Source organism: Eschscholzia californica, unplaced genomic scaffold (genome assembly GCF_041429995.1).
Source record: "Eschscholzia californica isolate CP2 unplaced genomic scaffold, dmEscCali1.0.p SCAF_6, whole genome shotgun sequence".
In the NCBI taxonomy this organism is placed as follows: domain Eukaryota; kingdom Viridiplantae; phylum Streptophyta; class Magnoliopsida; order Ranunculales; family Papaveraceae; genus Eschscholzia; species Eschscholzia californica.
The window spans coordinates 43139598-43153907 of NW_028238483.1; the positions used below are offsets into that span (position 1 = coordinate 43139598).

Consider the following 14310-nt stretch of genomic DNA (forward strand, 5'->3'; position numbering starts at 1 on the left):
AAGAAAGGAAAGAAAAAAAAATTGTAGGCAGAAGTTGCTTACGAAACCATTATTTATTTCATTATCATATTTCAGATTTTGATAGCTGATAAAGTAATTATATACATTATTAATTCAAAGATAGATGGATCATCTACCGATCCACGATACAAGCATTAGAATGGGCTTTAGTAACAAAATGAGTTTCAGTCTAACAGGGATGACTACGTCAGTCGCCTCCGACTTGCCTTCAGTCGACTAACTGCTTCACAATCTTCGCTTCCGATATTAGATGTTAAAAGGAAAGGAAACACAATACGTACGCCACAAAAGATCAAGAGTTAGGAGGCAACGAACTTTATCAAATGGCTTTTAACCATACCACTAGCAAAATTCAAGACTAGACCATTACAAGTCATCAACTTCTGGACTCGCAAAATTGTGATGTTAGGTGAATGAATGTTGTTTAGGGGTTGGTTGATCCCCTCCTTAGGGTTCCTTTTGATTTCTAGTGAATAACTACTAACTAGTAAATCTTCATCAAGAACTATATCCTCGAGCTAACATCACATACTTTCACATATTGTGTCTTTCATGGTCGTCATTTCCTGAAATGTGTATAGTGGTTTAAACCGATTTCGCTCAATCTAGACATGATGCCCGGGGTTTAAAACCTGTATCACATTTTTATTGACGTAATAAAGAACTCCAACTCCCGAATAGTTGTGAATTGTCAAAACCCGATAATGAACATGAATTTCATTGAAAAATAAAAAGAAATGTGGAAATGGAGATAGATATACTGAATAATACTCTTCTTCTGTAATTTATTGATTCAAATTTCTGTTACATGTATGAAATTGTATTACAATACCCAACAACAATGAACAAACTGAAAATCGAAAAATGAATACATAATTTTGTTTCCACCCAAATGAATTAAAGAATAACAATCAAATTTTAAACTAAATGACACTAACTATATCTCTAAACATATTTTTTTTCACAGCAACAAATGAATGAAAGAATGAATTTAGGAATGATAATGACTGTTCTTTTCTAATACCTACAAAGAATTTCTTGTTTACTTATCTTTTCTTCTATATTGAGTGAGGATGAGGAATTGTTGAAAGACTCCATTGAAGATCAACTTAACTCGGTTGTGAAATCGAAGAACTTCCTGCAACATTAACCGGTGCCCATGCCGAAACTGTGTACAATGACTGATCTAACCAACTAAGTGTAACTCCTGCTCCGTCTCGCTTCTCCACACTGAACTTCTCATTCGACGAATACATCTTCAAAAGCATTTGACTTTGAAGCATTTCTCTATCTTCAATTTCGATGCTTCTAAACCCTCCTTGAACCATCAAACTTCTCCATTTATCGAAACTTTCGTGTCTTTCAAATCTTTCGCTTCCTTCGCATGAAACTATGTTTCTGATTTCCCTTGCAAACATCTCCTCTACTTTGATTCTAACAGGACTAGTTAAGGGTAAGTTAGAATCAATTGAATCGAATATAGCAGAGTAGTACTTCAATGAGTTAGCCACCCTTGATTCCAAGCTCAAGTGGTTGTGCTCGGCTTCTTGCTCTGCCATAAGAACGATAGAGGGCCTAGTACTCTGTATCAAGCCCAAGAAATCCCTCAAAAGCCCTCCGCTTTCGTCGTAGAGCATCTTGTGTAACTGCAGAATACAATTCACAGCGACGGTTTCCTTCTCTTTTACGTGAAGCATCCAAAGCCTCACATCCTCTAACCTGTCAACGACAGGATGGAACTCGAAAGGAAGATTCAAGGCAGAAGCGAATAATGCTAATCGATCTCCTGTTTCTTGAAGCTCTTGTTTAGACTCACCTATTCCTGTAATTCTCACATGACTTGGAGGGTTAGATCTAGAAGCCAAACTCTGAAACAAACTTGGCCATTGTAGACCTTGTTTGATATCAAAATCTATAATGTGAACCCGTTCTTTTCCATCGAACGCTCTCAAAAGCATCTCGTTTGATGTGAAATGAAGGAACTTCGGGATTGGGCTGACATGATTCAGAAGCCGAAGTGCAAGGCCTGTTTCTTCATCAGCCCGATCGATATCCCGAGGGACAGAGATATGAAAGATATGAGGTGAAAGCCTTGCAGCTCGTAGCGCTAAAGCCTCTGTGAAGTAAGATATGACTCGACGAATTGGGTTTCCTTCTGGTGAAGCTAATTCCCCAAGTCTAAATAGGATATGTGAAATGGCTGAAATGTTCTTCGAGACGATCGATTCTACACCAGCCACAAGTAAACTTAATAGCTCGAAGTCCTGATGCTCCGGTTGGACTTCATCAACGCTAACGGGCCTCAATCTTGCTCCCTCAGACAAGTTAGGAACCCTAGACCCATTGCCAGACCCATATTCAGAAGAATTCTCCACTGGATTTAAAGTCAAATTCTGACTCCCCGACGAGTTGCTTGATCCAGACTTGACCTTCGTAATTGCTTGCTGGCTCGGTTCACCACCCTTACCGCCTTTCTCTGTAATCTCATTCACCACATAATTCATCCAAGGGTTTGTGGAAAATGGCGAATAACTTACCCTTCCTTCCTTGGTTAAAGCAACTGAAGAAGCTCCAATACCTGTAACTCCAGACCCATCAACATTATCTGAAAACCAAAAATTCCCACTACCCAATTCGCTATAACTGTTACTTTTCTTTCTCTTGGCCTTGTTAAAGGAAGACTCCTCTGATGAACTTTGATCGGCGAATCTCTTCAAACTCTTCTTCTCTTCCTTCCAAAACCCATCTTCAATCCCTCTTCTTCCTTCCCAAATCCCTGTTTGTGTTGTTGAAATCGAAAGTGGCGAACAAATCTTTTGCCTAATAGAACAACTTCCCTTTGTTTCGAACGATTTCTCCACCGATAAACCAACAACGGGTCTTATCGATTGAGACCTCGAAGCTTCTTTCCTATTAAAGCTACAAGGAAAGTCTACTCTTTGTGTACTACTCATAGATGATAATGGGTAACTGGTATCCTCAAAATGCGACGAAGCTTCGATCCTCAATCTACGCCTAGGTGACAACAATGTAGAACAACCAGCCAACATCCTCTGAATCCTCCAAACCTATTTTGTTTCTAACCCTAACTCTTCCTCTTCTTTTAAGTTTATATATATATCTTGGTTGTACAATTTTTCTTTTAAATTCACAAACTAACTTGATAAAATTATGTAGAGATAGAAAGAGAAAGTTTGAAGCTTTTCGAAAAACAGATACAAAATGAATGAAAATCTGATGAAATTTTGTGCAAATATAGGTTTTGTATGAAGTTTAGAAAGAATCAAATAAGTAAATGAATGAATGAATGAAGAATAAAGAATGAATCATAAAATCTCTCTACAAAGAATTAAAGAATGAATTGAAAACATAGAAAAAAGAATACCTACCAGACCATTGAATTCCAAGTTTTGCCAGAAAATTTCATCTCAGAAAGTTGTGATTCGTCTGCCCAAATTGAATAACACCATGAATTGAAACAACTTGCATAAATTTATGACTGAAGAAGTTGATGGCAAGAAGAAGAAATTTGATGAGAACCAACAAAAAGTGAGCATTTGAAACCTGTAAAATCTCCATAACAATTAGCTTTTTCCCTGTAATTTGAAGCAAAACCCAGAACTGAAAAAACCCTTCAACAAACAAACAAAGAAAATAAAACCCAAGTTAGAGATTCATGAACCATCATATACTCAACCCAAATGAAGAACAAAAACCCTAAATCACTAATTTCTTATAATCTTTTTTTCTCTTTCATATCTCTACTACTCCCATTCCTAAATGGGTTTTTGTTCATATTTTTGGTTTGTTCTGATTGATTTGATTTGAGATTTTTCACTCAATTGATGAGAATTTGGAGGAAAAGAGAGTGTCAATTATCAAGTATGAATTTTATGCATGCTGAAGAAGAGACAAGGTGAATTTTTAGGGTTTATAATATGACCGTTGGGAATGTTCAGTCAAATGTGACCGTTGGTGTACGATATGGGGTGTGGGGTGCATAAATACTATTTTCTTACGGTAAGCCACGTGAGAATCACGTGATAGTCTCTCCCCTTAATGATACCCGTTTATTTGACCGTTGGATATTATAGAAGGAATCAGATTCTACTTCTGTCAAAAATTATAGTAATTACCTTCTGCCTTTGCCTTTAATAATTCTTTTTTTCTGTTGAAATTTGCCTTTAATACTTACTAATAATACATAAAAAGAAGAAAATTGTAAGGGAATAATAAGATCTAGTGTTTACCCTAGTTTTTTTTTTGATGAAATATTTACCCTAGTTAGATACATAGATACATCTTATAGTTTTAGTGCAACTCAATATGATTAACAAATACCATAGGTTGCGTTTGTATTTTTTCGATTGACAAATTTATCAATTTAGATCAACGTCGATAGCCAGATGGTTTTGTCATCGACGTTTGACTTTATCTATGTATTATGTAAGATTTAGATGAACAATTCTATTTATAGAATTTGATAAGCTTCAACTATTTGAGCAGCTCAGGACTTGAGCAGTTCAAGATTTGGATTTTGACTACATGGAATTGTGAAAAATGAGAGTGACTATCTTCTTTGTGAAATGGGTTTCCACAGAAATTGTGACTACATTGAACAAATCCCAATATTTGGTCCAGCGTCTTGATTTTGTATTTGTTAGATATGTAGTAGTCCACATTCTCTCCCACACATCTCTGTGAATGCCGGCGAAGGAGATTTTAGGTTTAAGACTCTGGAACTGTAGTCACCAAAAATCGTATCTGGTTTCTTCACCACAAGTATACCTCAAACGAAAAACATACTAGCCCATTCCATTTCAATTTCGTACAGGTCCAACCATCCTGCATAAATGCCCTTTGGGCCCAACCCACTTATCTCCTGATAGACTTTGCCCAAAGAGCAATCCTACTCGTTTGACACTATCCAAAGAAATAATTCCACCCACTAGATTACAACGCCTCCAAAGTCCATGTGTACATCTATGATCTATGTAATCATCGAAAGTTTCCAAAATCACTCTCATCAAGGGTCCTGATGGTTATCCAAACATCCCCTCGACTTCTTCGGTCGAGCCCGTTGAATGTTCCTCGACCCGAAAGATCTTGTCACATATATATTGACTCTTTAACTTCTAAAACCCACTATGCTCATGTAGTCATGTCTGACTATCAAAAATCCAGATACAAGGAGGCGCAATTATACAGTCGCGTTACACTTACCAAAATATCGACGACTAGATTAAGTCTCTCATAGGGTTTGAATTCGTCGTTGAATCCAAGGATCTGATAGACTCGACGAGTCTCCAACATGGATAAATAGGAGGATACTTTCTTCTCATAGTGCATCAAATACGCTATAGAACTATACACATCCAATACTCTCTAAAGCTCTATAGATATAGTTTTTCACCTTCGATTCTACTTCTTTGTAGGATACATAGAATATCTCGTCTATTCTACTTTTTTGAAAAACGATTGAACACCTTTAGTTATAGTTTCCATAGACAGTAAGACCGCGTGCACCTTGACTATAGCTTCGTTGTGACAACCTTGACTTAATATGTAGTGGCCCAAAATCCCAAGTCTTGGTACCAATGTTAACCCGTAAACCCATTCGAATGAATGGAGAGAAAGTTGAGTTCGCAAATCACCTTCGTTTGTACCGTAACTTTGTGCTGTGTTACTATAATCGGATTGATGTCACCATAATCGGACAAACACTGCATCCGTCTCTCTTAACTCTCCAACGGTTCCTATGTCTTAGAGAAAATGACGAAACTATCAAGTAGGTTTAAACTTGAGGAGGTTTGAACAACAAAAGGGTCCATAGCTCAGTGGTAGAGCATTTGACTGCAGATCAAGAGGTCACCGGTTCGAACCCGGTTGGGCCCTCTCTTTTTTTTTCTAAATTATTTTTAGGATCCTCCTCCTTTTGTCTTGTCCAAACTGGTCCGGTTGATGATAGTTGTGAACCCTTGAACATGAACTACTAACCCACTTGGCTTCCTGCTCCCACTAAATTGTGCCATGAGAGATAACAAACTTGGGTAAAAAGCTTAATTTATCCCACAAATTACAAGTTTATTTCATTCCTTGTTGTTTATACAGGTCATTTGATTTGATGTTGTCTAAATATGTCATACAATTTTTACATAAAAGAGATCAATTTAGTAAAAAGAATAGAAAATATTCACTTACTTTTGTATAAAATAAGTAATGCTCGGAAGAAGTGTGTAAGGTATAAAGCTCACTCGTACTATAAAAAATAGTTGTTGTATTATATAAATGACAACTATCTTTTTGTAATGCTCGTCCAATATTATTGCATTCGAACTTAAATGTTTTTTTTTTGCTTGGTTATTATATCCATCCTTTTCAAAAGAATTGAAGTAATATATCTACGATACCTTTGAATAAAAATGAATGACCATTACAACCTATTCATTTTGATAGAGATTGTTACTATAATTATGTCATGTATTGTTATTATAGTATGTGTGATGGACATAGACAACTAAACAACTACTCCCATGTTATTATCCAATGAAGGTTAGGATTGACCAATAATGTCATGTATTGCTCCATACACCTTTGAAATAGACAATTCAAAATATTGGAACACAAATAATGACATTGAGAGTTCAATAAAGATAATAATGTTTGATGACCTTCTAAAAAAAAAAGTTTTGATGACCAAGCAAATATTCTCGCAATGTCGCTTTTGTTGACATCACAAAATTATCATTGAAAATTCTCATACCAATCCTATAAGCCAAACTCCCTCAAGTTCTTGTTTATTAACCCATTTCCTTTTTTTTTTGTTGAAAGTATTAACCCATTTCCTTACCATTCAAGAATCAAGATATTCATATGGAGTAGTATACCATGAATATCATCGGCCAGGAACTTGCTAAACAGGAAAGAAATCTGCACCTATGACCCAGAGAAAAAATTAAACAAAATTACAATTAATGATATTCCATTTATTACCTCACTTATACCAAGTAAGAAATATATTCCTTCAACAAAAAAAAGAAGTAAGAAATGTATTTACTTCCCAAAAGCCCAAAATAGAGTCATCTTTACTCTCTCTCCTCAAAAGTCCAATTAACTTTCATCACAAGAAGCAACTTAATATTTACACCACCACCTCCACCTCCACTAGGGCAGCCACCACCATCACCACATTAAAAGATAATGAATGAAGGACAAAAAATAAAGATTTGGTACTTAAACATATTTGAACTATAGTTTACTTTATTTTTTGGAAGAAATAACAAAAAAGAAAATTAATACTGAGTGCTTGTCTATGTTAGTGTCGATAAAAAAAGACTCAATAAGATAGTAATTTTACGCGTAACTTGATTTTTTCTTCAATAATCATAGAAGACAATACAGAATAACAAAAGAGATCTTATAAAACCACGGTTCATTAACTCTCGAATTGAAATATATGATATTTTACCGTTGATTTACTACAATATGTTATCTCAATATTATGTGATGTTTTCGATTTGAGTAGCCCTTAATACTCTTGCTTTATATGACTTTTTAATTTTGATCTAACTTCAATTTTTAAATTAGTGATTATCTAAATTTGATAGAGACTTAGAGAGGATTATCTTAATTCATTAAAATTAGAAACACTAGATAATATTTCCATACTCATTCACTTCCCCAGTATCAAAAACCCAACCCATTCTGTTCTGGTTCACACTCACCTATTAATGTCTCTTCATCTCCATCACAATCAAAACATGACCGACTAGCATCACAACCCCTCTCTCTATCTCTCTCTATCCTCCCACTCTTTCTCTCTCTAAAACCCTAATCCACAACTATAGAGAGAAAAAGAAAGAAAGAAAGAAACAGAGATTGAACAGAGTATTAGAGAATTGTAAGTCATGGCAGGACCAAATTTCCCAAAATCAATTCCTTCTTTCTTCAAGAAAATCAATATTTACCCATTGGTTTTTCTCTCTCTTCTTTGTTCTCTTTCTTACATGTTTAGTATCTATATACATAAACCACCCACCATTATTGTTGATAATCATCAAATCCCCTGTCCTTCATTATCATCATCATCATCATCATCATCACCATCAATCATAAAATCAAACACAACCCATATCTCAAATTCACCTATTCTTGATTTTTCCACCCACCATTCAGCAGAAGATTCAATTACAGCATTAGAACTTAAACCAAAACATAGAAATTTCCCACCTTGTGGTTTCAATTTTACAGAGTACACACCATGTGAAGATACAAATAGGTCATTGAATTATCCAAGAGAGAATTACATTTATAGAGAGAGACATTGCCCATCAAAAAGTGAAGTATTAAAGTGTAGAATTCCAGCACCATTTGGGTACAAAAATCCATTTCAATGGCCGATTAGTAGAGATTATGCTTGGTATGCTAATGTTCCTCATAAACATTTAACAGTTGAGAAAGCAGGTCAAAATTGGATCAGATATGAAGGTCAAAGGTTTAGGTTTCCTGGTGGTGGTACTATGTTTCCTAATGGTGCTGATTCTTATATTGATGATATTGATAAATTGATTAATTTGAAAGATGGGTCTATCAGAACCGCCATTGATACTGGTTGTGGGGTAAGAAATTCTTCTCTCATATTTCATCTAATTCTTGACACAAAGAAAACCCATTTCTTGAAAATAAAATAAATTTTTTTTTAATTAATTTTTACAAATTTTGGATTAAATTTATAATTTTTGAGTAATTTTTGAAGTGGGTTTTGATTATTTCTTATTAGTTAAGTTAGAGATTTGAGATGGTTAGATGTAGTAATTACTAGGAATCAATGGTTTTGATTTTGACACGTTAGGTTGTAGTGAAACTATAAGTGATGGTATTAGTACAAGAAGAATTTTGGAGAGTAAAAATAAATTTTAATTGAGAAAATAAGAAATGTTTAATATAGTAAGTTTAATAAAAACACAATAACGTATCCTTTAATTGGCTCTTATCTGAAAAAAAAAATCTCTAAGAATTAGGGTAATAAAGTTCTTAACTTTTTACCATTATTTTCTACTATAAGTTTAGGGTTTGATTATGGAATGTTTTATTTAATGACTTTTCCATATCTCACCATTAAAACTCCACAAATTTTCACCCTTATATGTAATTTAGTAATTTGTTTAGTATATATTTTTTAATTGGAGATTTTTTTTCACAAACTTTATTATTACACTCATTTCCCACCTGTGTGTCAGAACTTAAATAATCTCATGTCGAACTTAAATAATCGCTATAGATTTTTTTCGTTACAGAATGTGATTAAATGCGGTTCTTTTTTTTCCCGATATTTCAGGTAGCAAGTTGGGGAGCTTACTTACTATCTCGAGATATATTACCAATATCATTTGCCCCAAAAGACACTCACGAAGCTCAAGTACAATTTGCTCTCGAACGAGGTGTACCAGCATTGATTGGTATACTTGCTTCAATGAGGCTTCCTTACCCATCACGAGCTTTCGATATGGCTCATTGCTCTAGATGTCTTATCCCATGGGCAGACCAAGGTACTATATACGAATACTTTATTTTATGTCTAAGTTTTGGTGCTAGTTTGCAAACATTTAATCGCTTTCGGTTGTTTTAATGTGAACTTGTATGTGATATAGAGGGGCTATACTTGATGGAAGTTGATAGAATTCTTCGTCCGGGTGGATACTGGATCCTTTCGGGCCCTCCAATCAATTGGAAGAGTCATTATGTTGGGTGGCAAAGAACTAAAGAAGATCTAAACGCCGAACAGACTAAGATCGAAGAAGTTGCCAAAAGACTTTGTTGGAAGAAGGTAGTCGAAAAGAATGATATTGCAATTTGGCAAAAACCAACAAATCACATTCACTGCAAAATGAACCGAAAAGTCATTAAAAGACCGCCTTTTTGCCAAGCTCAAGATCCCGATAGAGCCTGGTATATATCCACATTTCTCTAAACTTATGAAGTCAGAACTCATGATTCTGTAATTTTCGTCTATTCTGATTCGAAATTTCATTTCAGGTATACTAAGATGAACACTTGTTTAACTCCTCTACCCGATATATCAAATATAAAAGACGTTGCTGGTGGGAAATTAGCGAAATGGCCAAAGAGATTGAATGCAATTCCACCAAGAATAAGTAGTGGAAGTCTTAAAGGAATTACGGAGAAGATGTTTGAAGAAGATATTAAACTTTGGAAGAAAAGAATAGCATATTATAAGAATGTGAATAATCAACTTGGGCAGAAAGGAAGGTATCGAAATGTGGTGGATATGAATGCAAATTTGGGAGGATTTGCTGCCTCACTTATCGATTACCCGTTGTGGGTTATGAATGTTGTACCTTCAGAAGCGAAGATTGACACACTAGGAGCCATCTACGAGCGTGGTTTGATCGGTACATACCAGAATTGGTAAACTCCTAGCCATAAACTAGAACTATATTGGTTCCTATTATGTATACCATTAACAGTTTCCTCATGTTTAATGTATTATTCGAAAATGTAGGTGTGAAGCAATGTCTACTTATCCAAGAACATACGATCTTCTACACGCTGATTCGCTATTTACTCTCTACAAAGACAGGTATATGAAACCGAAAGATTCCTTAATGGGTCTTAGTCTGTTTAAAGTTTTGGTTTTGGGTCCGGGTCTGGTTCTAATTCTGAACTGAACCAAAACGAAAAATCATGAGTCTAAAGCTTTGTTCTAATAAGTCGATGAATGTGTTTATTTCAGGTGTGACATGGAAGATATATTGTTGGAAATGGATAGAATATTACGACCGGAAGGAGCGGTGATTATAAGAGACGATGTCGATATAATTTTGCAGATTAAAACTATAACAGACGAAATGCAATGGAATAGTCAAGTTATTGATCATGAAGATAGTCCTCATAATAGAGAGAAGATCTTGTTTGCAGTGAAAATGTATTGGACTGCTCCAAAGGAGGAAAAACAACCTAATCTAGTTTCTTAATTGGATCCAACCTTGTTCCAATTTTGTTTTTTCTTTTCAATTTTTTTAGTTTACAGTTCTGTCAAAATGTGAATTTTGTCACAACTAAATTCAGTTTCAGGGATAGTTATACAAATTTATGAATGTGATTCTTGATTTCATAATTTAGTGGAAGTATATATATATATATATCCTCATAAGAGATAGTATTAATTCAAACAAATAGAAGTACACCGATTTTTCTAAAATCCGATTCTTATGTGTACAAATAGGCTATCAGATCGTTTGTACATGCAACACTCTTACATGGGTCATAGGTGAACTTTCAAATAAATACACTTTATGACTCATATCAAATAAGTAAGCTTCAAGCACATTTTTAGGTCTTTTTCTTCTCATAGTCAATACCTAATCATTCATATGGAGATATATCTATACAAAACCAGACACACCCTAACAAGAAATCCTAAATAAGTGAATACAGAGGTGATGTTATATGCCTGGCCAAATTTAGCTTTGGCACAAACCACTTGTTCATTCTTCACCTACTCAAACAGTGATCTTTTTATCTACCTAAATAAAGTAAATATCAGCTTCTTCAACTATAAGCTAGAGAGTCAATTTTCACTACATTAAATATTTTCTTTCATACCCTGTTTACACTTTTATATCGGGAAGCTTATTTATAAGCTGCCTCTAAAGACGCACCCGAAATTATATCCAAGATTTACAACCCTTGGTTGGAGTGGTAAGAGGTATAATCTTCCACCTAGAGGTCAAGGGTTCGAAGCACACGCTGAACGATTCAAAAAAAAAAAAGATTTACACCCCATAGACCATAGTGGTGGGGAGACCTGTAGACTCACATCCCCTTCAACTGAATGGACTATTCCAAGTCCAACACTATATGTCATGGAAACCTCATAGAGTGAGGCGTGATGCCACGATGATATTATCTCATTTTTGTGTGCCAAAATTTTGTACCTGTAAAAAAAAAGACTGGAGAGTCTTTTCCCTTTCATCTAAGAAAGTGCAGTTGTAGACGAACAATTGTCTACTCTACTCCAATCGACATTCTAGTGAGAGAGAGAGAGATTCAACCCACTTGGTATGTCAAAACCACAGTTTAGTTAATACTTATTAGTGAACCACAATGTTATCTTCTATTATTCGGTGTAGTGGTTGGACACTCACTCTATAACCAAAAATTTTAAGTTTCATTTCTCATTGGAAGTAGAACCACAATGTCCTAAGTAATTCCCTAATTTCTATTAGCTGGCACTGGTTTTTGTAGATGGGCAATTGCAGATGGTAATGCACATATGCTATTAGAAATAGAATTACGGAGATAATATTCTTTATTCTCGCTTTCATTTTTGTCACTAACTACTATTTACCATTAGTTCAACAAAAAAAAAACTACTATTTACCATTAGACATACTTATTATTTGACTTTTAGTATATCTTACTTTTATGTACGTAATTGAAAGAAATCTTTATTTTTACAGGTACCACTATTTACCATTAGACATACTTATTATTTAACTCTCTTACAACGTTAGAAGTGTGGTGAAAAAAAAAAAAATAACGGCATTGTAGCACAAAAACAATTTTAAAAGTCTCTATTTTAAATTTAAGTGGTATTTGATTTAAACAATTACATTATATTATACCATAAAGTCTCTAATCATCCACTCCAACCAAACACAACCTTCTTTCACCGTCTTACTAGCATCAACGAAACAGATTAGTGTTCTCTATTAAATTAGCATTTGACAAATTTTAATAAAAATTAGTTTGTTTTTTCTTGTACTAACTCTCTATTAGTACAAAGTACATAGTGGTCCCATGTCTCCTTTCCTCTCAACTTTAGGAGACTCTATTATTCTAATGATATCTAATTGTACTTAATAATGTTAACATGAAGCTTCATATCGAGTTGTCAACAAGTAGCTAGTCATGTATACACTTTCTAAATCTCGTAACAGCCAAATTACATAATAATATGACCATGGGAAATTTTATAAGGCCTCCCCAATTTTGTTAAAAGGCCTCCCCATAAACTATTTTACTTGCTAAATTATCACTGAGGGGAGGCCCTTTAACAAAAATGAGGGGGCCCTATAAAATCTCCCTATGACCAATAATCCAAGATTTTTTTTTTCTTATGATAATTTTTGGTAATCGTCGTTAATGACAGATCCAAGATCTGGACATAAAGGCAAAGTTATATCCCAAACTAAAAAGATTATAAATACAACAATTAACGAGAGAAAAATTTGAGAACCCTCATTTTTGTGAAGGGTTGGTGTGACATTGACATATTTCATGTGGGGATCATGTGCCCTAAAACAAAAGCTTGAAAGCTAAGAATATTTGGTGGCCATTGAATGTACGGATATAACATGTTCATTGAATCTATTTTCTTTTATTAGTAAAACTTAATCCAACATGTTTTAATTAAACTCTATCTAATGTGGTTTGATTTGACTCATTTCTAAGTCATCCATTTAAGATAATATCATTAAATGAGCACCTCATATTGCAGCTCATTGTCCCCCAACTTGATTAGTCAAAACTGAGGTGATTACTACGATTCTTACTTGCGTTGTAAGTCAATTACTGGTAAATTTGGCCAATGTTCATTTGAATTATTGTAGCGAATAAATAAACTTAAATCAAGAAAAAAACAAAAAGTAAAAAAAAAACACACTAACCTTACTAGGTCTTGGGTTAGATTTGTTGGTAAAGAAGACAAAGAGGAGCAAAGTGGAATTCAGACTAGTTTCAAAGCTATAGTAGTTTCAGACTAGCTGAAAACATAGAGAACTCGCGGTCTCCGCTAAGAAGACAACAGGACGACACCCAAAATCAGAGCATGTCGTGAAAGAAGCACATTGGGTGAGCGTGCTCTGACCGTGTCTCGAGGGCATTGCCACCGTGATCATTAAGGCCTCGTGAAAACGACTCTTCTTCACTGGGAAGAGATTAGCACAATCCACTACACCCACCAATTTCTGGTTGTTTCGGAACGCTCTTAAGATTCTTACAAGTCTAAAACTAGTACTTTTTGTGCGATTGCTGTAACGAATAAAAATACAATCTAATAAAAAATTTGTTGTCGAATTTGTACATCCTGAAAACCACAGAAATCACGAATACTACCACAACTCTAAGACTATTATGCTACAAGTCTTTGTATGGTGCTAGTGTACGCTTCCCTCAGCCAAAGTTCAAAAGTCTTGCCGAAGAGTTATCATATACAAATTGAAAGTAAGTTTCTTAATTATTTTCTTCAAATTATGCTGTAGTGAT

At 34.7% G+C, this 14310-nt stretch overlaps 2 protein-coding genes and 1 non-coding gene across 3 annotated transcripts; 2 read left to right on the plus strand and 1 right to left on the minus strand.

Annotated features, from left to right (window-relative positions):
• Positions 1-779: 779 nt before the first annotated feature.
• LOC147535265 (GRAS family transcription factor) lies at positions 780-3998 on the minus strand. Its single transcript, XM_086651148.1, has 2 exons — positions 3586-3998; positions 780-3468 (listed from the first exon to the last, which is right to left on the minus strand). The coding sequence occupies exon 2, from the start codon at positions 3069-3071 to the stop codon at positions 1131-1133; it is 1941 nt and encodes a 646-aa protein (XP_086507274.1). The 5' UTR covers positions 3072-3468; positions 3586-3998; the 3' UTR covers positions 780-1130.
• A 1846-nt stretch (positions 3999-5844) lies between these two features.
• Positions 5845-5916, plus strand: TRNAC-GCA (transfer RNA cysteine (anticodon GCA)). Its single transcript has one exon. It is a non-coding gene; the product is annotated as a tRNA-Cys (tRNA).
• Positions 5917-7283: 1367 nt separating this feature from the next.
• LOC147535267 (putative methyltransferase PMT15) lies at positions 7284-11158 on the plus strand. Its single transcript, XM_086649452.1, has 6 exons — positions 7284-8639; positions 9359-9569; positions 9672-9969; positions 10057-10449; positions 10544-10621; positions 10775-11158. Exons 1-6 carry the CDS (start codon positions 7929-7931, stop codon positions 11013-11015), a joined length of 1932 nt encoding a protein of 643 aa, XP_086505578.1. The 5' UTR covers positions 7284-7928; the 3' UTR covers positions 11016-11158.
• The last annotated feature ends 3152 nt before the right edge of the window (positions 11159-14310 follow it).